At 40.0% G+C, this 23,628-nt stretch overlaps 2 protein-coding genes across 5 annotated transcripts in view; one reads left to right on the top strand and one right to left on the bottom strand.

The window, feature by feature from the left end:
* The window catches only part of BMX (BMX non-receptor tyrosine kinase), a 57,784-nt gene extending 50,794 nt beyond the window's left edge, over nt 1-6,990 (bottom strand). The window contains exon 1 of one of the 4 annotated variants that reach the window (XM_032285954.1): nt 6,625-6,990. In XM_032285954.1, the coding sequence (XP_032141845.1) occupies nt 6,625-6,627 (3 nt within the window). In that variant the 5' untranslated portion in view covers nt 6,628-6,990. Of the gene's footprint in view, nt 1-82; nt 479-6,607 lie in introns of those variants that run through there. The other 3 variants (XM_032285957.1, XM_032285955.1, XM_032285956.1) reach the window with 3 other exon arrangements.
* The window catches only part of PIR (pirin), a 120,663-nt gene that overhangs the window by 414 nt on the left and 96,621 nt on the right, over nt 1-23,628 (top strand). The window contains exons 2-3 of the mRNA XM_032285962.1: nt 14,220-14,396; nt 16,260-16,407. Coding sequence (XP_032141853.1) covers nt 16,312-16,407 — 96 coding nt within the window. The 5' untranslated portion in view covers nt 14,220-14,396; nt 16,260-16,311. The remainder of the gene's footprint in view (nt 1-14,219; nt 14,397-16,259; nt 16,408-23,628) is intronic.

Genomic DNA, 23,628 nt, shown 5'->3' with positions numbered 1-23,628 from the left:
TTGTGAAATTGTATCATTATTTGCATTCACATGCCCAATAGTTAAGATCTTTCTTTATTGATAATCTGAAGGTTTCACTCACCTTAGACTCGCTACAGCCAAAGTATACGTGTTGGTCCTTGACTTTAACTCTCAAGCTCTAAGCAAAAAGTTACCGCTTTGAGGCACTATCACTCATATTCCCTCTGGCTATCTCCCAGGGACTTGCATTAAAAAGAAGATATTTGCATCCCACTTATCAGTCTTGATCAGGAAGCACTCACACAGGCATTACTCTGTTTGCATGGAGGCGGGCGCTAAGTGAACCCATCCAATCACTAGAGGGCACTTCTCACTGGCCCGCTAGTACGATGGACTCACTACGGCAGAAGAGTGAAATGAAAGGGAGACTAAGAAATACAGCCTGGCATTGAATAAACCACAGTCGGCTCCAGCCAGCCTTCCTCCTGACATAGACCACACAACTCTCAAAGTGGAATTAACAAAACCAGCTTTTATTATTTACTACATAAAACAAAAGATTATTTATTAATTTCTAAAATGTCCTCCAAGGGCATTATTTGATTTTTAGACAGAAGTAGTGGAAACCTTATCCATTCAATATAATAAAGTCTTGGTTACTTTTTGCTTGGGATATTGTTTTAGCTATTTAAAAAGGATAATTCTTTTGCAAAAGAAGAATGGGTTTCTTTAGAGTCCAATGGGTGCTATTTGCCATGGTCACTGGTTTCTTTGCCCAGTAAAGACAGGGAAGAGATCAGGGTACAGTAGAGCCTGCAGGACCTACAGAGGCAGATAGCATGCCTTCCTTTTATATATGCTTCCATTGTGAACTCTACATATCCATGTGCTCAGATAAGCTTATTTTCTATAGAATTTGCTTGGAGACTTATGGAAATAATGAAGGTCTAGTTTTTGTGAGGGAAAGCCTGTTTTAGGCAGGCAATAACACACTGGACATAGTTTTAGGGTACTTATATATTTCTATTTTTACTAATGACACAGAAGGAGAAAACTGTGAAAACTCTTGTCAGTTTTTTTATACCCATAGCTGAAATGTCATTCCTAAAAGCAGAGTGCTAATTAAATAGATCTGATTAGTTGAATAGAAAATTTACTTTTTAATTTTTTTCAGATGCTGAATCAATTTGTGACATTAGCATTGTTTAAAAAATGTGAAAAACCTAATGTTCAAGTAACTATTTAGTCTTTCCCAGTACTATGTGCCGATATACATACTTTTCTGTTTATAGAACTTTCACACTTAGGCAGGGCACAGTGGCTCATGCCTGCAATCCCAGCACATTGGGAAGCTGAGGAGGGAGGATCACTTGAGGTCAGGAGTTTGAGACTTGCCTGGGCAACACAGCAAGATCCTGTCTCTAGAAAAATTTTTTTAACAAATTAGCAGATATGGTGATGTGCACCTGTAGTCCCAGCTACACAGGAGGCTGAAGAGGGAGGATCATGCCACTGCATTACAGCCTGGGTGACAGAATGAGACGCTGTCTCAAAAAAGAAAAGAAAAGAAAAGAAAAGAAAAGACAAGAAAGAAAGAAAGGAAGAAAGAAAGAAAGAAAGAGAGAAAGAAGAAAGAAAGAAAAAAGAAAGAAAGAAAGAAAGAAAGGAAAGAAAGAAAAAGAAAGGAAGGAAGGAAGAAAGAAAAAGAAAAGAAAAATTTTACGTGTATTACACTAAAGATGAGAATTTTTAGAATTTTATGTCAAAAAATAATAAGATGAGTCACAGAGACCACTGACAAATTCACAAAGTTGCCTCTGTATATTGAAATGAAGAAGAACATCGAGTAAAAAGAAAGGTATTGAACCCTCAAGCACCTTCTCCAGTAAACCTCCAAGGGTTAACAAGCATTATTGCATCTGATGAAATATAACTTGTGAAATTTCAGCATAATTGTTCATTTCAAAATCCTGCCCTTTATACATTTTTTTGCTTTCATTTTAAGATGCATATGCAATATATGTTTATTCTATAAAACCCAGAGCTATAGACAGGGAAAAGAAAAACACAGCACATCTCTAGATGATTTTCTTTTGAAACATTTATGTACACATGCTTATTTTTTCAAAGACAGGTTCACATACTGTGCACATGGGTCTGTAATCTGTTGTTCTCATGTAATAAACGCCTGAAGCCACACATTTTTGAGGTACCTATCCAAGAGGAACAGTCCTTCAAAGCTCCACTCCCTAATCTGGACTACTGAAGCTTCCTAACGATCTTGAAGAACCCCGCCTTGATGACTCAAGCTGTTTTCATTTCCATATCAGTTTCTTCTAAGACAAACCATGTGGTTTCTGCTCAGGCTTGGACTTGCGTTTCTCCTTCTATTTACTTCTGTCCCTTCCTTATACTTCTTCTTTCTCCTCTATATGGGCTAGATTCTAATTTGAAAACATTTCTATGGTATCTCTTGATGTAGAAGGGTAGTTGGATAGTTGCTGATGATTAGTTTTTAGAAATACAGTATCTCCTCCCTTGTATTTTGACAATAAATAAACAGGGTTCACTGTTAAGTCAAATGTGTGTCCAACAACTAGCAAACCCTGCTCTTGTTACCCTTATTTAAGGAAAATTCAGTTGGGAAAGTGAAACAAAAACCCTTTTAAAGTAAAATGAGATCCTAAACCCAGTCAGTATTAACAAGAAATCTATTTCCATAGAGGAGCTGGTGAGATTTGGGTGGACTCTCATATTATCACCCACATAAAATAGACATATCAATTTGCTTACCAAATAGCCCAGGCTGCTTATTTTCATAAACAGATGAAACTAGAAAGAGATTAAGGCACGGAGGAGGCAAAAAAAAAAACCTGGCAGAAATCAATATAGTATTTTTTATAAGGAAGCTAGCAGCCATTAGGTAACCTCTTACATACATAAAAGGTGTATGTTGAATTAACATGACTTGTAATCACTATAGTTATTTAGGATTTATAAGGAAACAATGTCATGAGAGTAAGAAGTTCAGGCTGGCAGTTCTATTTGGCACACTTGATTTTGAGCCTACAGTGTGTCCAATATTGAGTGACTGGTTCCAGAAATAAAGATCAGCCGTCTGTGGTCCTGAGTGACGATGTACAAGCTTGAGACATAGGCTGCGTAACTAATTAATATGCAAGATTGCTGTGAGGTGGCAGACTCGGAAGACAGGGGGAGGTTACAAACCTGTCATTTATAAGCTGTATTACCCTGGCCAAGTCCCTTCCCTGAACTAACTTTCGGTTTTCTGATCTGTAAAATAAGATGGGTAACAACTCTCTTACTTTAAGGGACTTAAATGAGAAAACTTATGTGAAAGTACTTAGCACACTGTGGGTACCAGCTATGCTTTAAAAAAGAAGACATGGGGGGAAAATGCAAGTGCTAGAGTAGAGTCCATTCACTGTGCTATGAAAGGGCCAAGGAAGGAAAAGATGTTTTTTTCTTAAGGTAACCAAATAAGATGTTTTAGAAGGGAGCACACTGAAATTAGACTTTGAAGGATGAGAGTGATTTTACTAATAATGATCCTAGCCAATGTTTAAGGAGGGCTCACTATGTGCCAGGCTGTTTAGAGTTTACTGGTCACAACTGCTCTATGGAGTAGGTCATGACACCTCTACCTTATGTAGTAGGCCAGAACACCCCTATCCTATGGGATATTTTGTGATATTCCCAGCCCATGGGGTAGGTTGTGACACAGTCACCCTATAGAGTAAGTTGTAACATCATTTCCTGCTAACGGATTATGGAGCTGCAATAGATAAATAAATTGCCCAGGCCACACTGCTAGTGGGTGGAGCTGGATTTGGATCCCGTCAGGCTAACTCCACAGCCCACATTCGTGACCATGATATTAATGCTAGAGAAGGACATGCCTGCTGTGTGACCCTCCTAAACCAGAGAATGCTCTCACTTAAATACAGGAAGGCAGTCATAGGATGTCAAATCTGATAGGAACTCTAGAAGCCATTTAACAGATGTAACACTGAGCCCAGTAGCCTAGGTGTCTTAGCCAGTACTGTTAAGCAGTGACCTAAGAGGCATGGTCCTGTGAGCCAGCTTCATATGTCCTGCCGGTACACTATCCACTCCATGATGGCAGTAAACAGAGTGGGAGATATCTATGTGTTCAGTCAAACATACTCCAGCTTTGTTAAAGGACATAGTTTAGTGAGATTACACATAAATTTGAGTCTTAACAGACACGTGCAAGAGACATTTTACCGAAAATATCAGAAAGATATTGTTACCTATAATCTTTCAATAGGAATCTCCTGCTGAAAGGCAGTGTTAAATAGCAAACTTTGAACCCACATTTTCAAAATAGGTAAGAACACACAACCTCAAAAGTTGGAATAAATTCTCAGTGGTACAGAAGAGGAGCAGTAGACAAGATACAAAGGGAGATAGGGATATCTAGTTAAATGGCCATGGGATAGTTCCCTCAACCAGGTAGTGTATTCCCTGGCTCAGGGTGCTGCCTTTAAAGATTTATCCTTCAGAATTGAGAGATAAGGATAGCAATTCCTTACCCCTTGACTTGGTTTAGTTATCGTCTCTTACTTTACATGCCATATAGCTGAGGATTTCAGTAGGTGTCAAGATGTTAAAATAACACATGTGGTGGGAGGGCAGTAGAGCAGGAAGGGTGGGAAAGAAAGGAAAGACGCTCCAAGTGGGGCGGGATCTGGAAGGGAAAATGGAGGGCCCTGTGACAAACTTAATCTTCAAATATTTGCCAAATGCAAGGCCTGCTTATCTTCCTGCGGAATAACTGAACACACTGTGATGGTAAGTTTAAACAAGAACAAAAAGTTTGACTGAGAATCAAGTAAAGTAGTTCAAAAAAGTCTTATGATGCTGGCCAAAGACAAATCCTGGCTTCACACAACCTGACAGATTCTCATTTCACATGATATTATGTAGAAGAGGGAAAATTAAAGTTGATTTTGGCATGATATGGATAGAAGTCTTTTAACATTGACACTCTAATTCTCAGCATTTTGGAGCATCATACCTTAATTGCTCCAAAATGAAAGTATAAAAACCAGACACTTTGGGAAGATCACTTTCTCACAAAGAAGGCAAGAATCGTAATGCTAGTCCTGTTGGAGCTAAGTTTTGCTTTAGGTGTGAGATTAATCTTCAGCGCCCATAGAGCTTTTCTAAGTCGTTTCTTTTTTTCAGTAACCTCTTTCTTTCTGCTCCCTCTCTTCCGCCTAGGGCACTGTCTCTGGGCATCTTTCTTAGGAGAAAAGCAAAAAGTAATAAATCCATGAGCTAGCATCTCCTGCTGAATTAAACATGTAACACTGCTTATGTGATGCAGGTTGGTGTGAGTGAAAGCATCAAGCTGTGTTTGAATCCCTGCTCTGTCTCTGTGCAACCTGTCATGTTACTTAATCCAGCTAAACCTCAGCTTCCCCATCTGCAAAGGGAGTAAAACAATAACCACTTCAAAGGGTTATGAGTAGTCAAGAGAAAATGGCAGCCTAATGCCCATCACCCTAGTAGATGTTCTCAAAATTTATGTCCCTTCTCATCACTCCATGGGCAAAGTTTTAAAAGAAGACCATAGCAAAATTAAAGAACTAAGGACAATGAAATGATAATGATCCTTAATGATAAAATTTTACTTCCCATCCCTCTGTTCCCAGCTCCTGAGGATAGGAGATAATGGGAGGCAGGAAGACCTCCTCATGTATTGTCATGTCAACAAGCACCAGTCCCTGACAGGTTTGTCACAGACTTTCCATCCTGAGATGAGTTACTATAAAATGAAGTTGAACCAGCCCCTTAGTGACTGTGTATTTGTGCCACCATATTTCCTGCAAATAAATACTTGGATGCGACTCAAAATGTGGTCCGTGCACCTGCATCACCCAGGTGCTCATTAGAAATACAGACTCTCAGTTCCCACCCGAGACCTCATGCAGCCAAATCTTCATTTTAGCAAGATTCCCAGGCGATCCATGTGCACAAGAAAGCTTGAGAAGCGCTTACATCGATCACAAAGTTTGTACTACTTTTCAAATCCAATAAAATCATTGTGGCCCACAAAATCTTTCAAAATTACATGGATGTGAGTGCAACTGTATGGTTCCCCTCCCTTCCATCTATCTCCATCTAAAATACACTCCGCACTTGATTTAGGGAGACTTCAGGAACCTAAGAGCAAATATTTGTAGCTAAAGTAACATCATAAAAACAAAGTTAAAGAAGGTATAAGGAACATTTCTATATCTCTTTCGAAGCAGTTATGAGGCCAATATGAAAGGCTGTGGAAAGGCAATACCTAAAGAAGAGGATGGAGAAAATTAGCAGAGAGTACAGCACAAAGCTAGATAGACAAACTGATAGCTTCTCTAATTGAGATTTTGAGCAAGGAGTGAATTTATGGTGAAATTATAGCAGTTTCACCCATTGCCCTCTAAATTATCTAGTCCCATCTAAAGTCCCAGGGGAAGCCCTAGCAATTTCATAGTCAAAATATTGCACTATTTTTTCTTAAGGTGAGCTCCCCAAAGTTTGTAAGCTTCAGGCCCCACAACACCAGGAACTAGACTTATTTTCCCCATAGAATATGACACTGAGTAGCCACCTGCCGCTTAAACGCACCATCTCGGCTTGTTCCGTGCTTGCCTGGGTCCTGCCGCGTTGGTTGATCTGCTCTTGCAGGAACAAAGCCCCAGCTGTCCTGTTTCCAGCAGAAGCAAATTGTTTCACATTTTCCTGGCTGCTGGGTCAGAAATGGCTACATTACTCAGTGCCCCCAACACGTTTATTGTCCTGCAGAGCCTTACACAATCCCACAGGAAACCACGCTCAACACTTAGCCAACACTTGTTGATCTGATTGAACGCAACAAAAACGGAGACAAAAGCATATTTCATAAAGGTTCCAAATTTGATAACTATAGCTCCCACTTTTCCCAGGCAGCTCTCGGGTACATGTGATAACCCCTGCCTTTGTTTGTAGAGCACTATGCTGGAAAGGACAAGAAAATATCTCAGCAAGCCCCGACTGCTGACGCTGACTTCTCTCACACGAGCCAGGAAACCATTAGGTAATGCCAAAGCACACAGAGAATAAGCAATGAAACTTAAACACTTGGACAAAGGAAGACCAGAGAATATGTAAGAACAGTTCATATGATGGGAAAAGAGTTTATTTATATAGTTTAAATTATTAAGAAATCCAGAAATGGAAAAGAGATTGTTTTTGCTAAGGTATGGTACACCCAGATCACAATAAAAAAGTGTGTCTCTTGACATCATTATGACAGCCTCACTACTTTTGGCTTCGCCTTATTCTCTGGTGCATACTGGCTGGCCATTTGTAATAAATCTGAGGACATATTTTATGTCCTGCTATAGATAGCCAAGAAAAGGAATCATCCTTTTGGCATGCATTGACACACTGTGCTTACTTATAAATTGTTGATTACTGCAACTTATTTGTTAGTATCTATGATGTGAAGAAGTCTTGGATTGGCAGAGGAGAGTGAAGCTACTAACTTTCAAAGAGGTTTTCTTTTGAGTGTGCATGGAATTAGCATTATTTCTATTCATTCGTTCAGTCAGGTCTTATTTGAGAACCTGCCATGTGCTGAGCATTCTGTTAAGGGCTGGAGACACAAGAACCTACAGAAGAAAGGCAGCCCACATCTTCAAGGGGCTTATGTATAGAGGGGGGAGAACCACAAGTAATGGTCTAATTACGGTAGAGTGTGGGAAAAATAACTTGGGAGAAATATTTTTTAATATTTCAATTTGGAAACTGGAATTTGGGGAAGGGCAAGGAGTCTTTCAGAGGAATTCAAAAGAGTGGCACTTACATTCTGGTAGCAAATTAAAACTACTGATGGGTTCCAAATAGCCCTCCATTCTTTAGGAATATAGTAGGGAGTCATTCAAAAAATTAAGGGTGAAGCAGGGCAACAGTAACATAACAACCTGGCCAAATAAATTAATTCTACACTCTGCTAATTAATTTCCTTTTGCACATAATGATTTGTATTTACTCCACAACTTATATATGGTAATATGGCAAAAGTTAGATTCTAGAATAAAAAGTAAACTTAGGGTAAGGGCAGGAGGAGTTGGTGATGGGGTTTGGCTGTGTCTTCAGCCAAATCTCATCTTGAATCGGTGTTCCCATAATCTGCACATGTGGGAGGGACCTAGTGGGAGGTAATTGAATCACGGGTGTGGGTTTTTCCTGTGCTGTTCTTATGATAGTGAATAAGTCTCACCAGGTCTGATAGTTTTATAAAGGGCAGTTCCCCTGCACACACACTCTTGCTTGCCACCATGTAAGATGTGCTTTTGCTCCTCTTTCACTGTCCACTATTATTGTGAGGCCTTCCCAGTCATATGAAACTGTGAGTCCATTAAACCTCTTTCTCTTCATAAATTACCCAGTCTCAAGTATTTCTTCATAGAAGCATGAAAATGGACTAATACAGTTGGTATAAATGTGGAAACACCTGGGCACAATCTCTGGGGATTTCCATCCCTTCTTGGGGTGTAAAACACTCAAGGGCAGCTGGGAGGAGTGGTTTCCTCTAAGTCAAAATGTCACAGATTTATTTACTTATTCTATTCATTCAGTTCCTCTGCTACGTCTCTTGATTGTTTCTTTGGCTCTGTATTTTCCATAACTTTAGTTACATCCTAATTTTTGGCAACCTGCTATTTTGAAAATATGACTTAATTTACTCAAATTATATGTGGCACTGTCACCTTTACTCAGTTAGAATTTTAGGAATTTTCTCCAAAGCTTGTTCATGCAAGCCCTTAGCAAGCAACAACTAAAGGGTCATGGCATGGGATAATTTGAGTTCATGATGTGAACAAACTTGTTCACGTGTGCTTACGTTTTTTTTCAAAAAAGAACCTGGTAGAAGCCATTGTCAGAGAGAGAGAGAGAGAGAGAGAGAGAGAGAGAGAGAGAGAGAGAGAGAGAGGAAAGAAAACCGGATAATCAGAGTCCTTCTGTCTTGTGGCAGAGCTGTATTTTTCTCTCACTTTAAAAAATTCACTTGACTCATGGCTTTAAACACCATCTATATGCTTAGGACAGCCAGGACGTCTCTCCTGAATTCCAGACTCATATTTGACTCTCAACTTGTCTGTCTGTACTTGGGGTATCTGATATATATCTCAAACTTGTCCAAAGCTGACCTCCTGATTCATCCCCCAAACTAGTTTCTCCTACAATCTTCCTCTTATCAGCTAATAGGAACTCTCCCCTTCCAGTTGCTCAGGCTAAAGAATATGGAGTCATCCTTAATTTTTACCCTTCCCTTGCACCAAACTTTCAATCCTTCATGAAATAAGGTTAGTACTATCCTCAAATGTACCCCATTGGGCCACTTTTCGATACCTCTACTGCCACCTACTGGCCTGAGTTGCCACCACCCCCGGGGGAATATTGTACTACTATCCTGATTGTTCTTCCACTCTTGTCCCTGCAGTCTATTCTCCACTGAGTGGCCAGAGTGAGTCTTTTAAATATAGGTCACATCTTAGCACTTCTCCAGTCTGAAATCTTCGCTTATCCTTCCTCTTCTGGTCCCTTAGGACTGTATAACATCATCCCATGATTATTCTACTTCATCTTACCACTCCTAAAACTGGCCTCTTTTCTACTCCTCTAATATTCTGAGCAACATCTAGTCCAGGGCCATTGCATTGGCAGTATCCTCTGCTTGGCAAACTTTCCCAGATATCTGACTGGATCATGTCCTCATTTCCAGGTTCTGCTTCAAATGGCATCTTTCTAATTGCCCTATGCAGACCACCCTGTTTAATATTACAGCCTCACCCTCCACCCAGCACTCCAGTCTCCCTTTCTCTGCTCTATTTTTTCTTGCTTCTACAGGACTCATCACCTTATAGCATAATACATAATTTACTTATTTATTGCCTTTATTATTTGTATCTTCTCACTAAAGAGTAAGACCATAAGGGCTCCAACAGCTTATCTCTGCAGCTTGAACTTTGCTCATGTATATCTCTTCTTTGGGGGCATCACTCTATTACCTCCTGCACGTATTCCTTCTGGTGCTAAAATAATCTGCTTGTAAGTTGGGATCTGATGTGAATTATTCACACTTACTAGAATTGAAGATTAACATATCACCTCTCCTAAGGGTGCTTGCATATCAAACCTCAGGTTCAGTGCTGGAACAAACTGCCCTGTTTTTTATGAAAGGAAATGGGTGAGTAGGAGGTGGAGATAGACACTAAAGTGTTTGTTGTTGCCTTTTGTTGTCACCTGTCCTGTCACCCGTGAAACCTTTACGTAGACTGTCGGCATTTTGTCGATCTTATTCCTATTTTTCTAGTGGGAGGTAAGGATTTGTGGTCTACATGGAGTTGGTGAACTGTGAGCCCTATGAGTTTTTGTGAATAAAATTTATTGAAACACCGCCACCATTTCCGTCCCAGGGCCTTGGCATTTATGGTACCCTCTATTTGGCAAACTGTCAAATGTTGTCTATGTCTGCTTTCAGTCTACAACGGCAGAGGTGAGTAGTTGTGACAGACATTGTATGCCCACAAAGTCTCAAATACTTACTATCTGGCCTTCACAGAAATAAATCACCAACTCATATTCTGGAAGCATCCTGCCAACTTTGGAAGTGATCTTGCAGCTTGGCATTTAGTTTAACAGCTCAATTCAACAGAGAGTCACTACATTTACTGCGTACAAGGTGCTAGAGTTGGAAGCACAGAAAGTAGACAAAGGGATACAACATTTTGGAATCTTTCTAGTCCTGATTCCCACTGTGACTCAAATTATTTTTTTTTCCAAGATTGTATCACGAAACATTTCAAAATATACTAAAGTTTAAAAAAGTCAAAGCACCAATACCCCACCATCTGGATTCTACAATTAACATTTTGCTGTATTTGCTTTGTCATATTCATCAGTTTATCCATCTCTCTATTTGTCTATTAATCCACGTTGTTGTCATTTCTATTATTATTGCTGCTATTGTTATTTTTTGCTGCATTCAAAGTAAGTTGCAGACATCAGTACACTTAATCCATAAACATTTCAATATATGTAACATGAACTAGAAGTTGTTAATTATTCAAATTAGTTTTTAGTTTTTACTCCAATACTGTGATCTCGAAAGCAGCCTTCATTCAGCCAGAAGACAGAACTTTACAAAAGCTGAAAACTGAGAAATGTTATCAGGGTAATTGAGGTAAGTATCAGGGAACTCATTCACCGAAATTTCTCCAGTTTCCTGGTCCAGAAATGAATCGGCCTTTCAGGCCTGAGAGTATTTTGCTTGTGATGGATTCTAAGAAAGTTCTGTGGCTCAAAAGAAAGGATCATAAGCTCTTGTTTTTTTCCTGAGACACTGACAAAAACCCAAGGGAAATACAGAGAAAATCACAATTATGAGTTTCCTGCAACGACAGATCACATGTTGCTTCTGGGTCAGAGCACTGGTTGATGGAACAGACCAGGTCTGTGCAGAATGCTCTCATGAGGGTGGATATGGGAGTCACATGTTCTCATCTTTTCTACGTATATTTGGATGTCTTCAACCACCCAGTACATTTACGTTCTTCGTAAACTAGCATTTACAAAATAATCAGTCCTTGACTTGGGGCCAATTGGTTTCCTGGGTTCAATGAGTCTGAGTCTTCATATGGAATATTTCAGAGATATTTGTCATCTAATGAATAGCAGCTACTCTGCCCTGAAAGGCAAATTAACACAATCTGCAAGAAGGAACTTTTGAGTTGATGGCTTGAAGAAGAAAGAAACAAAAATGATGAAGTGTTTAAGATATCCATGTACTTCTATAATATGTCTCCGTGAAAAGAAATTCAATAAGTTTTACAGAAGAGGAAAATGAAATTCTTGAATAAAAAAGAAAAGAGTCAAAGTACGTCAATAATGTGGTTGTCTTTCAAGATTATAATGGGGTTGTGGAGCTAGGGGAGGAATGGCAGGGGATGGGGGGATTGGGGAGGGATAGCATTAGGAGAAATACCTAATGTAGATAATGGGACGATGGATGCATCAAACTACCATGGCATGTGTATACGTATGTAACAGACCTGCATGATCTGCACATGTACCCCAGAACTTAAAGTATTAAAAAAGATTATAATGGTGTTATTTGGAATCATTTAGGGAAGGCTTTGTTCATTGCCATATCAGCATGAATTTTCTTTATGCTTCCCAAGATTCCAAAGGCTATCAACAGTCTGCCTACACACTCATATATTTAGCCACCTCCTCCACATCTTGATTTGGATGTCAATGACAGTGTGAAAAGTGCTCAAAGCTTGATATACAGGGTCATATTTCTCATCTCAAAACTGGGCCCTGTTACAGTAAAACATTATATGCCATTTGTTCATTTGTAAGAGTTCTTTCCTCTCTCACCTTTGTTTGTCCTCAATTTAAGTCTTCTACCTTTTCAGACTTGTTCTTTTTTTTTTTTTTTTTCCCTAAGGGGCCTGTAAATGGAATTCCCTGCATTGCTATAACCATGCACACCCTTGGACTTAGCTTTTACCTGTAACCAGCTTCTGAAAGACAAGGAGGGGGACCCTTCACTCCTAGTACACCTTTCACAGCTGCAGAGGTGGAGGAGACAGTTGCAGAAGAGTTACAGTGATGATAAAAAAACAATACTTATTATTCCATAGCACTTTTATATGTTCATGTGTATTATCTCAACTAGCCTTGGATCGCCTAAGTAAGATAACAAGGGTGGGTTTAAGCCCCACTGGTAATTTAAAAGCCCAGAGAAAAGTGTTTGTTCCTCTACTAAACTGTTCTTTGAGAGCAGGGTCTGCATACTAGGCCTGCAGCCAAAATGCGTAGGTAACGTACTACCTATTTTTGTACAGCCAGAGGGCCAAGAATGGTTTTTACTTTTTTTTTTTTTTTGAGACGGAGTTCTGCTCTGTTGCCAGGCTGGAGTGCAGTGGCATGATCTCGGCTCACTACAACTTCTGCCTCCAGGGTTCAAGCAATTCTCCTACCTCAGCCTCCTGAGTAGCTGGGACTAGGGGCACATGCCACCACGCCCAGCTAATTTTTGTATTTTTAGTAGAGATGGGGTTTCACCATCTTGGCCAGGATGGTCTGGATGTCTTGACCTCATGATCCGCCCACCTCGGCCTCCCAAAGTGCTGGGATTACAGGCATAAGCCACTGTGCTGGGACTTTTTTTTTACATTTTAAGTAGTTTCACATTTTAAGATCAAAAGACGGATATTTCATGACAAGTAAAAATTATATGAACTCATAATTGTATGAATTTTATGAATTCAAATTTCAGTATTCATAAAGTTTTATTGAACTACAGTCACATTCATTTATTTACGTTTTATTGATGGCTGCTTTTTTGCTACAAAGGCAAACTGGAGAATGCACATGGCCTGCAAAGTCAAAGTATTTACTATCTGGTCCTTTACAAAGTTTGCCAACCTTATTTTAGAGACACTACTGTCTTTCCTTTCTCAAAACCAGGCATTGAGCCTTCTGGTGTTTAGAGAACAGAAGCTGCAGCTGTGGCCGTACCACTAGTTAGTAATCTTAGTAATGAACTAGATTCCCTCACTGGCTTGTACCAGCTCCTCATTCTCCTGGGAAAACTCTCCAACGCCGGCCCACTGTGTTCCAACAACATACAAGCTCTTAAACATTTGTCTCCCTACTGGACTGTGCCTTCTCGTCAGGTAGGAATAAAGATGTATGGCTGTCCACCCCTACCCCCGCACTCCTTTCCAAAGACAAATAGCAGGTAACTGATCTACAGAATAAACAGTTGTGTAGTGCTTAGAACGTGACAGACTAATTTAATTCTCATTGCAACCCTATGAGGCTGCACTACTATCATCACCATCCTCATTTTACAGAGGAGGAATCAGAGGCACAGAGAGACTGAGCCACCTGTTCCTTGTCATGCCAAGTGGTGCCTCCCAGCGGTGGAGGCAGCACTGGAATCCGTGCCGTCAAGCTCCGCGGACTGAGTGACAAGGACACGCCAGTTAAAAACAGGTTTCCCGCAAGGCCGATAGAAGCACGGATCAGAGCACCTGCCCGGGGTAAGCATCTCTTCCCGGCAGGAGAGGCAGGGTAGCCAAAGGGCAGCCGAGCTGGCCTGGGAGAGGCGTAGGGCGGAGCGAGAGTGTAGTGACACTCCCTAGGGCGGAGCCGCAGCCCAGGGCCCCCGAGACCCAGAGACTCCCGCCTCCAGCCTCCTCTAGGCCGCCGGCCGCGAAGCGCTGAGTCACTGTGAGGCGACTGGACCTGCACTCTCTTAACCTGCCCTCCCTGCAGTCGCTCCCGGAGACTCTCAGCGTCCCAGCCGCCGCTAAGGCTCCGGGTGCCGCTACTGCTGCGTGAGTACCTGGGGCTTCCGCAGGGGTCCACTAGATGGGGGAATGCTGGCAATCAGTTTGCAAAATCCTGCCTTCCGCAAGTCTCTTTAGACTCCTGGGGGAAATAACAAGAGATACTTAAATTGTACTACGAAATTTGATGAAAGTAGTAGACGGCTTTTCTTTCTGCAAAGCACCTCATCAGTTGTTTACATGCATACAATTAATTGCAGGAGCCTGGAAGGACCCAGGCATAATCTGGATGGGGATAAACATACTTTCTGGTTGCTTTGATGTAGATGATAACCGACCTGTACTGCTTTGAGTATTAAGCTCATTTCTGCACCCTACATTTCCATCACCCAATATTTATTGATTACTATTCAGGGAGGATACATTTTAGGGTAGGCCTTGACTAAGCGGAGGGTATTGTGGAGTAGAGCCTTTCTGAATAACAGCAGCTAACATTCTCATAGCACTAACTAACTGCACCCCTTTGAGGTAGGCCGTCTTATCTTCCATTTTACAGATAAGAAAACTGAGCCACAGAGAACTTCAGGTCACACAGCTGTTATGTGGTGAACCTGAGATGCAAACCTAGGCTGTCTGGTTCCACAGTCTGCTTTTTGCCAAACCACCTCTCTTGGTTTCAGTAGGAATCTTTGAAGGAATTGAGTGTATTTCACCTGAAGAAAAGATTTAAGGGATTGGGGGTACTGTTTGAAAACACTTGAAGAGGAAAAGACATTGATCATATTCCGTCTAGGATAGTCCATTACTTAGAACTTAGACCTCCTAAAGAGGAAAACACTTTCAAATAATAAACTCTGGCTATAGCTAAGTCCTGAAATACGGCATACATTGCCAAAAGCAGCTGGCCCATGACTTGCCTATGCTCTAGAAGACCTCACGAGTAAGTGGAAAGATTTCTTGCCCAAAATATTGGCCCTGAATTTTCAGAAATAGATGGGTCCTTGAATTAAATGACCCTCAAAGATCCCTTTTAATGCAAAGATCTTCAGCATGTTCTGGTAAGAGTCAGGGACCTCTTGGTTTTCCTCCTTATTCCCTAAGGCACCACGCAAACCTCCCATCTGTCGGCCTTGTTGGTAGCAACTACCTCATGGGTGCTACCAGTGAGGCTGACAGATGAGTGGCACTGGGGAGGAGGTGGGGAGATCGACATAATTCAGTGAAGTAAAAAAGATAAAGTGTTCATTGGAGGTTTTAGTTAAGTGCCCAACAGAGCTGCTAAAGTCATACTTAACAATGGAGGTAAGTTCAGAGAAATGCATTGTTAGGTGATTTTGTCATCGTGCAAACATCTTAGAGTTCACTTATACAAACCTAGATGGTATAACCGAGGTGTGTAGTAGATTATATGGTATAGCCTATTGCTCCTAGGCTACAAACCCATACAACATGTTCCTGTACTGAACACTTAGGCACTTGCAACACAATGGTGATTATTTGTGTATCTAAACATATCTAAACATAGAAAAGATACAGTAAAAATTTGGCATTATAATCTTGTGGGACTACTGTCATACATACAGTCCATATATTGTTGACTATGTAATGTTGAGTTAAATGTCATTATGCAGCAGGCACATGACTGTATTGCTAACCTTTGCACAAGATGACTATAGGATTACATGAGATAATTGTAAATAATTGATGGGGTACTGGGCACTTAGTAGGTATGCATACGTGTTCACTCATCATGGTTGTTTTAAATCACCTAACCCAGGCCCTGCACATAGTAAGACATCAACAAATTGTGGCTGCTACTATTTTGTGCATCTAATCTTAATAGCATTTATTTTGTAGCCCTGGGATATCCTCTCCTTTATGACTTCTTTTTTTGTTGTCCTTCCTTTTTAGCCCTCCATCCTCTACAGCTCAGCATCAGCATACTCTCTTCTTGGACTCTGATATGGGTTCTTCCAAGAAAGTTACTCTCTCAGTGCTCAGCCGGGAGCAGTCGGAAGGGGTCGGAGCGAGGGTCCGCAGAAGCATTGGCCGACCGGAGGTATGCCAATTGGGTGGCCACTCTTTCTTTGCAGAAGGGACTGGTGGAATGTTGATGGGGATTCGGTAAGAGGGTGTGTAAGTGCAAACTTCAAAGTTTGCAGTCGGGGACCCCATGCAAACCAGCCCCAGCCCAAAGGGGGTTTCTGTAACGTGAATACAGAGGTGATGGGCAGAAGGTTCAGATGAGCTTCAGAAAGTGTCGCTGCGTCTCCCTGCACACTGGCGTGCCACCCTGGGCTGACCTGCTATCTGCTTCAGTATGCATATCGCCAAACATGCCCACCCCACAGCGTCTATTTGCCCACATTTCAAAGCACCAGGGAGTAACTGTTTCTTAATTCCAAATTCCCAGGAGAGAGAATCTGATTGGTTCAGCATAGGTCAGGGCTTCACTCCTGGCCAATCTGCCATTGCCAAGGATTTGGATTCATAGAGAGACTGCTGGGACCCAACTCTGTAGACCTCTGGTGAGGGACAGGTATAGATGGGTCTAGCTCTCAGAGAAGGTGATTATAGATTAGGTAGATGTCTTTCAACTTTAGAGAATGTTTTCATTTGAATATGGGAAATTTGGGATTTATGGGGGAAATAAGTCTTATATGCACAGAAAGGTATCAGATAGTGGTCACAGCCCAGGGAATACAGCCCCTAGCACCACATCAGATCCCCAAAACATTTTCTAATAGAAGAAATATGTTGCAGAGATGAATTCCATTTTGAAAAGTGGGGCTGCTTTGTCCCTCTTCTTAAACTCTACTACTTTTCATACTATGTCGTCGCTCAACCTAAGGTTTAACTGGGTTACTTTCTCAACTTTTTAATCTTTGAAAGATATTTATAGGGTTTTTAAAAACTCCTGGCCTTCCTCAGTGAGTGCTGACCTACATTGTTGATGGGTTCAATTTTTAAAAAATTATTTATGTTTTAAAATTTTGTATCCTTTGACCAACATCTCTCCTTCCATATCCTCCCAACCCCTAGCCGGGGTAACCACCATTCTCTATGCTTCTGTGAGTTTGATTTTTTTCAGATTTCGTATATGAGTGAGATCATGCAGTAATTGTCTTTCTGTGCCTGGCTTATTTCACCTAGCATAATGTTGATTGGCTATTGAGGCAGAGGAAAAACTGTCAACACAACTCTCCATCAGCCCCATCAGGCCATTTCTCTTTCCAATTAGCTTCCTGTTTACACCTGAATGTCTTTTGAGGTCAATCAAACAGTGTTTTCTGAAGGATACCCTTAAAAAAGATTATTCTAATGACTAAATGTACAGGGAGTGTTGGGAAGATGCAGATGGAGGTGGTATCATGTTCTACTAGGCTACATCACCAACAGAACAATTGGAAAGAGTGTTGGGGCCCCAAACACACCTGTTAGTAAGCCATTATTGTATATTGAGGGTAGCTAACACTTTAATTAGCCCATCTGTCAGGAACACATCTGCTGAGAATTTCTTTATTGTTTTTGTCCTGTAAATCCCTTTGGAAGTTTGATGAAACCTATCAATTTCTTCTAAAGCTAAGTTTTAAAATATATAACATAAAATATGTAGAATTACTAAAATAAAATATATAGGATTACCAAAGAAAACTTTTATACTGAAACATGGTTAAGAACAGTTTTAAAAACACTTTCATAATCTGGTAATTTTACATTAAATAACACAATTTGGAGGCAGTTCTAGTATATTTTAATATATCTACTCACAACTCAATGTGATATGAAAATAACTTTGATTTCAAGTCGTGAAAAAGTCACAGGTGCTGGTAATTTACTGTGGTGCATTGACTACATTCATAATTGAAGAAGAAGTTAAATTTCAATCTGGAGATGGCAGTGATAGTTGCACAATGTAAATATATTTAATGCAACAAAACTGTTCATGTGAAATGATTAAAATGCTAAATTTTATGTTGTGTATGTTTTACCACAATAAAAAAAAAAAAACAGAAAAAAAATAGTAGAGTTTAGTGACAATAAAGATGTAATTTTTTTAACAGTCCAAGTTTACAACCCCTCTGAGTTCTATCAGTGGTACCAGGTAAGAGTCCATGGCTGATAACTTAAGCTTTAAAGATCCCCATATTTTACTGATTTAGGTCTCCTGTATCCCAGGTATGACTTTACCCTAAAGAAAAATAAATGGATAGGAATCATTCCTAATCCAATCAACCTGGTTTAATTACTATTGAGACAATGGGTCTATTCTTTTGTTTCCATATAACTGTACATTTTTCATCATGGGATTATATAGAATAATTTTGTGTCCCAATGTTTTTTCATTTAACAATGGTAGCATAAGGACTTCCCAGGTTATTATAAATTCTTCATAAACATCATTTTAATAGTTATGCCATATCCCATGTATAAGCATAACATTATTCTCATACTCATAAATCTATTTTTGACCATTTAGACCATTTAGATTGTTGCCATATTTTTTTGCACTCTACAGACTACCAATTTGCCAGAAAGGTAGACTCCCTAGCCCTCCTATAAGCAGAGAATGAAAGCACCTGAGAATGAATAGCAACAATTTACCCTCTGGCACAGAAAAGAGGAAGAAGGGAAGGGCAAAAGGATACATATCTGCTGTCCATCCTCCTCTTATAAGGAATTTTCCTGAAAGTTCCATCCTGCAACTTCTACATTGTAGTTAGATTTAATCATATGACAACAACTAGCTACAGGAGAGGCCACGGACCTAACACAAGTACCACTTAGTACATTGTGGAGTACCTTCTATGTACACAAAATTATTGTAAGTTCAGTGGAGCATCATAAAAAGGCATAGCATTGGCCACATCCCCAAGGAACTATCATTCTTCCAGTGCTTCCTGATGCAAATAAAATGCCAGGCTTTATTATGGGAGTACCACAGGCCTGAGGGGTGGTGGCCACAAGTTTTGATTGGTCTTTTTTTTTTCTTTTGAGACAGTCTCACTCTGTCTCCCTTGGCTCGCTGCAACCTCTGCCTCCTTGGTTCAAGCAATTCTAATGCCTCAGCCACCTTGCCTGGCTAATTTTTGTATTTTTAGTAGAGATGGGGTTTTGCCATGTTGGCCAGGCTGGTCTCAAATTCACAGCTTTAAGTGATCCGTCTACCTCGGCCTCCCAAAGTGTTAGGATTATAGGCATGAGTCACTGTGCCCAGCCTGATTGGCCTTAAGAGATTAAAAGAAGTAGTTTGTAAGCTGCCACTTGAATTCAGCAGCTAAAGGATTTAGAACTATTTGAACGAAAAGAAATTCTCATGTGGTTTAAAAGCATTAAAAGATTGTCAATTTGATATGTAGAGAGAGAAAGATATGAATGAATTAGGGAATTAGCGAAAACATTTTAGAAAATCAGAGTTCTATAAATTAGATATTGTCTACAGATAACACGTATTCATTTTACATGCTATTGAATCCATTCTAAATGTTTAGAGAATATTAGGAAGTTTGACAGGGACTAATACCCAGTACTGAAAATAGCAATTTAGTACAACAGTCTAATGCAAGATATTCTTACTTTTTGGAGAGGAAGTGTGTCTTACACCTGTCTCCAATTTTCTGGCAAGATAATCAATTCATCCCCCTGACTCTTAATCAGCCCCCTAGCTTTTTCAGTCTCTTTCTTCTGCTGGCTTTCTTCCTATGTGTGTTCATATTTCATGAATTGGTGACTAGAGGATTAAATGGGCAATAAATATGACAAATAGTACTGATTTGGTCTGAATCTATGTGTTTTCCCTACTCCAAATTCTTATCTTGAAACCTAACACCCAATGTAATGGTATTAGGAGAGGAGACCTTTGGGAGGTGTTAGGTCATGAGGACAGAACCCTCAGGAATGGGATTAATGCCCTTATAAATGAGACCCCGGAGAGTTAGCTGGTTCCTTCTACCATGTGGGGACACAGCTAGAAAGCACTGTGTCTGAACCAGATAGTCGACCCCTCACCAGACACCCAATTTATTGGCGCCTTAATCTTGGACTTCTTGGCCTCCAGAACTGTGGGAAATAAATTTCTGTTGTTTATAAGCCAGCCAGTTTATGGTATTATGTTATAGCAACTCAACCAGACTAAGACAGAAAATTGGCACTGAAATTGGGCCTATTCTTCCGTTGTCTTGAACAATAGGTCTTGGTTTCTGTTTTGATGTCTGACTAAGCTCCTTATGAAATGGTCATTTGGCCACACCCTCGGTGTTTTCTCCTGAACATGTTTCTCATTCTTTATAATATGGATAGGCTGAAGATTTTCCAAATCTTTAAGTTCTGCTGTTTCTCTTTTGATTAACAGTTCTCTTTCTCTCTTGCGTTTTATTATGTGCCATCAAGAGAAACCAGGTCCCTCAACATTTTATATACAAATAGCATCAGCTAAACATCCAATTTCATTGCTTACAAGTTCTAACTTCCACAAAACACTAGGATATGAACACAGTTCAGCCAAGTTATTTGCCACTTTATAACAAGGGTAATCTTTCCTTCAGTTTTCAATGGCATGTTCCTCATTTATGTCTGAGATCTCATCAGAATGGCCTTTACTGTCGATATTTCTACCAATGTTTTGTTCAGGATTACTTAGGTATTCTTTAAGAAGATTGAGGCCAGGCACGGTGGCTCACACCTATAATCCTAGCACTTTGGGAGGCCAAGGTGGCTGAATCACTTGAGCTCAGCAGTTCAAGACTGGCCTGGGCAACATGGTGAAAACTCGTCTCTACAAAATATACAAAAATTAGCCGGGCATGGTGGCTGGCACCTGTAGTCCCAGCTACTTGGGGTGCTGAGGAGGGTGGATTGCTTGAGCCCGGGAGGCGGGGGTTGCAGTGAGTCAAGATCATGCCACTGCAGTCCAGTCTGGGCAATAGAGTGAGACCCTGTCTCAAAACAAAAACAAAAAAGAAAAGAAAGAAGATTGAGACTCTTTCTACAGCTACCCTCTTTCCTTTCTGGACCCTCACCAGAATTACTCTTAATGGTTCATTCACAGCAATGTAGGCTTTTGCTAGCATGAATTCAAGACTTCCAGCCTCTACTGTTTAAGGTAAGCAGTTCCAAAGCTACTTCCAGTTTTAGGTATTCATTACAGCAGTGCTTCAAGCTCTTGATACCAATGAATAACTACTGTTCTGTGGGTGGTGGATGGTGATAAGGGTAGAACTAAAAAGAGAGAACCTTTCTTTTCACAGTTTATTTGACAGCAGGGCATATTTGCTCATGTAAAACTCTTTGATACCGAGAAGCAGTATTCCTTTATCTTACCTTTACCCATATTTTAATAGAACCACAACAACACAGAATTTAAAAGTTATCTTAGAGCTCCGAACACTTTGTTTTGTACCTGGGGGAGTGATGTCTGATATTTATAGGACTGGTGCAGTATAATGGATACCACCCATCTATGTAGAACCTACAGTGATTCAGGCACTGGACCAGGTGTGCTACATTCATTGTTTTCAATCCTTTTAACCGTCAAAGGTATATATTATCATGTGAGGAGAAAGCAATGTATAATAAGGTATGAGAATTCTCAGCCTCTCCTCCTACCAATCCCAGTTCTGTTCCTGGACTTTTAATAAGCTGATATGGATTAATAAATGACAAGATTGAAAGGAAACAAATTTGCTTGGTTGATTTTCACTGGAAAGGGCAGAGAGTTACTGGTGAAAGAGATAAGAGTATATACAGAAGGTGAGAAGGGAGGAGGAAAAAAGAAAAAAGGTGCCTTCAGATGGTTTGAGGTGATTTGAACAGTTAGAGTGAGAGAAAATGGAATCATGGGAGACAGATATATACATGGAGAGGAGTAAGAGGGATTTTAAACATATCTTTAAATTGAAGCCTCTTTTGGTGTTTTTGAGAGGGTTCAATAAACAATTTGAATTTATTTTCAATTACTTTTAAATAGTGGACTGGATGAAACACCAGGTTGAGATAAACTACAAAGTACCCCAGCTTTATATGGGTTGCAGTCCACATTTTCAAATGAAGAAATTAAAACTGGTTAGGTTAAAAAATTTGCAGTAGCTTGTTGACTGTATACATATGTATGTGTGTATAATATATATGTTATGTATATGTGTATGCATATTTTTTCATAGAAAGTTAAAACAAGAAAGATCAAATTGGAGACTGAGACAGTTTCATACTTTTATTTCTAGTGATAAGACAGAGTAATCACTCCGAAATAAATTACTTAAAAATCAATTAGCTGAGCTGCCAAGAGGTTGGTGAAACTCTTAGAGCACAAAAACAATAAGAAAGAAAAAATGGAAAATCTGAATAGTTTCATAGCCATAAGGGTAATTGAATAAATATTTTAAAAGTTTAAAACAGAGACAACAGGACCAGAAGATTTCACAGACAAATTTTACAAAATATTTAAGGTGTAAGTAATTCTAATAATGCACAGACTCTCCAGGAGATAAAATCCAAGGAAGTGCTCCTGAAATTACTTCATGAAGCTGATGTTACCTTGCTATCAGGACCACACAAGGACAGCAAGTGAAAGAATAATTACATCACATTAATCAAAATGTTTGCAAGAATCATAGAAAATTAACTAACCAAATACAGCAATGTATTAAAAGATAATATATCATGACCAAGTTTGGATTACCTGAAGAGAGCAAATTTGGTTTAATGTTAGAAAATCTATTTGTGTATTTTATTAACGTTAAGAGATTAAAGGAGAAAAAAATCATATAAGTATCTCAATACTGTGGAAAAAAACATTCAACAGAATTCAACATCCATTCACTTTTAAAAAAACAACAGCTTTGTAAACTAGAAGTAGAAAGGAAACTCTTTAACCTTATGAAGGGAATCTACAAAACACCTGCATTAAACAAGCATATTACCAATGAAACTTTATAAAGCAATCTATGTAAAATCAGGGACAAGTATGTCTACCACCATAATTTCTACTCAAGACTGTTGTAGAGATGCTAGCTTGTTAAAATGCAAGAAAAAGACTTTGGGAGGCCGAGGCGGGTGGATCACGAGGTCAAGAGATCGAGACCATCCTGGTCAACATGGTGAAACCCCGTCTCTACTAAAAATACAAAAAATCAGCTGGGCATGGTGGCGCGTGCCTGTAATCCCAGCTACTCAGGAGGCTGAGGCAGGAGAATTGCCTGAACCCAGGAGGCGGAGGTTGCGGTGAGCCGAGATCACGCCATTGCACTCCAGCCTGGGTAACATGAGTGAAACTCCGTCTCAA

This window comes from Sapajus apella, unplaced genomic scaffold (genome assembly GCF_009761245.1).
Source record: "Sapajus apella isolate SASKATOON/1434 unplaced genomic scaffold, GSC_monkey_1.0 scaffold17, whole genome shotgun sequence".
Lineage (NCBI taxonomy): Eukaryota > Metazoa > Chordata > Mammalia > Primates > Cebidae > Sapajus > Sapajus apella.
This window is presented reverse-complemented; position numbering and strand designations above follow the sequence as displayed.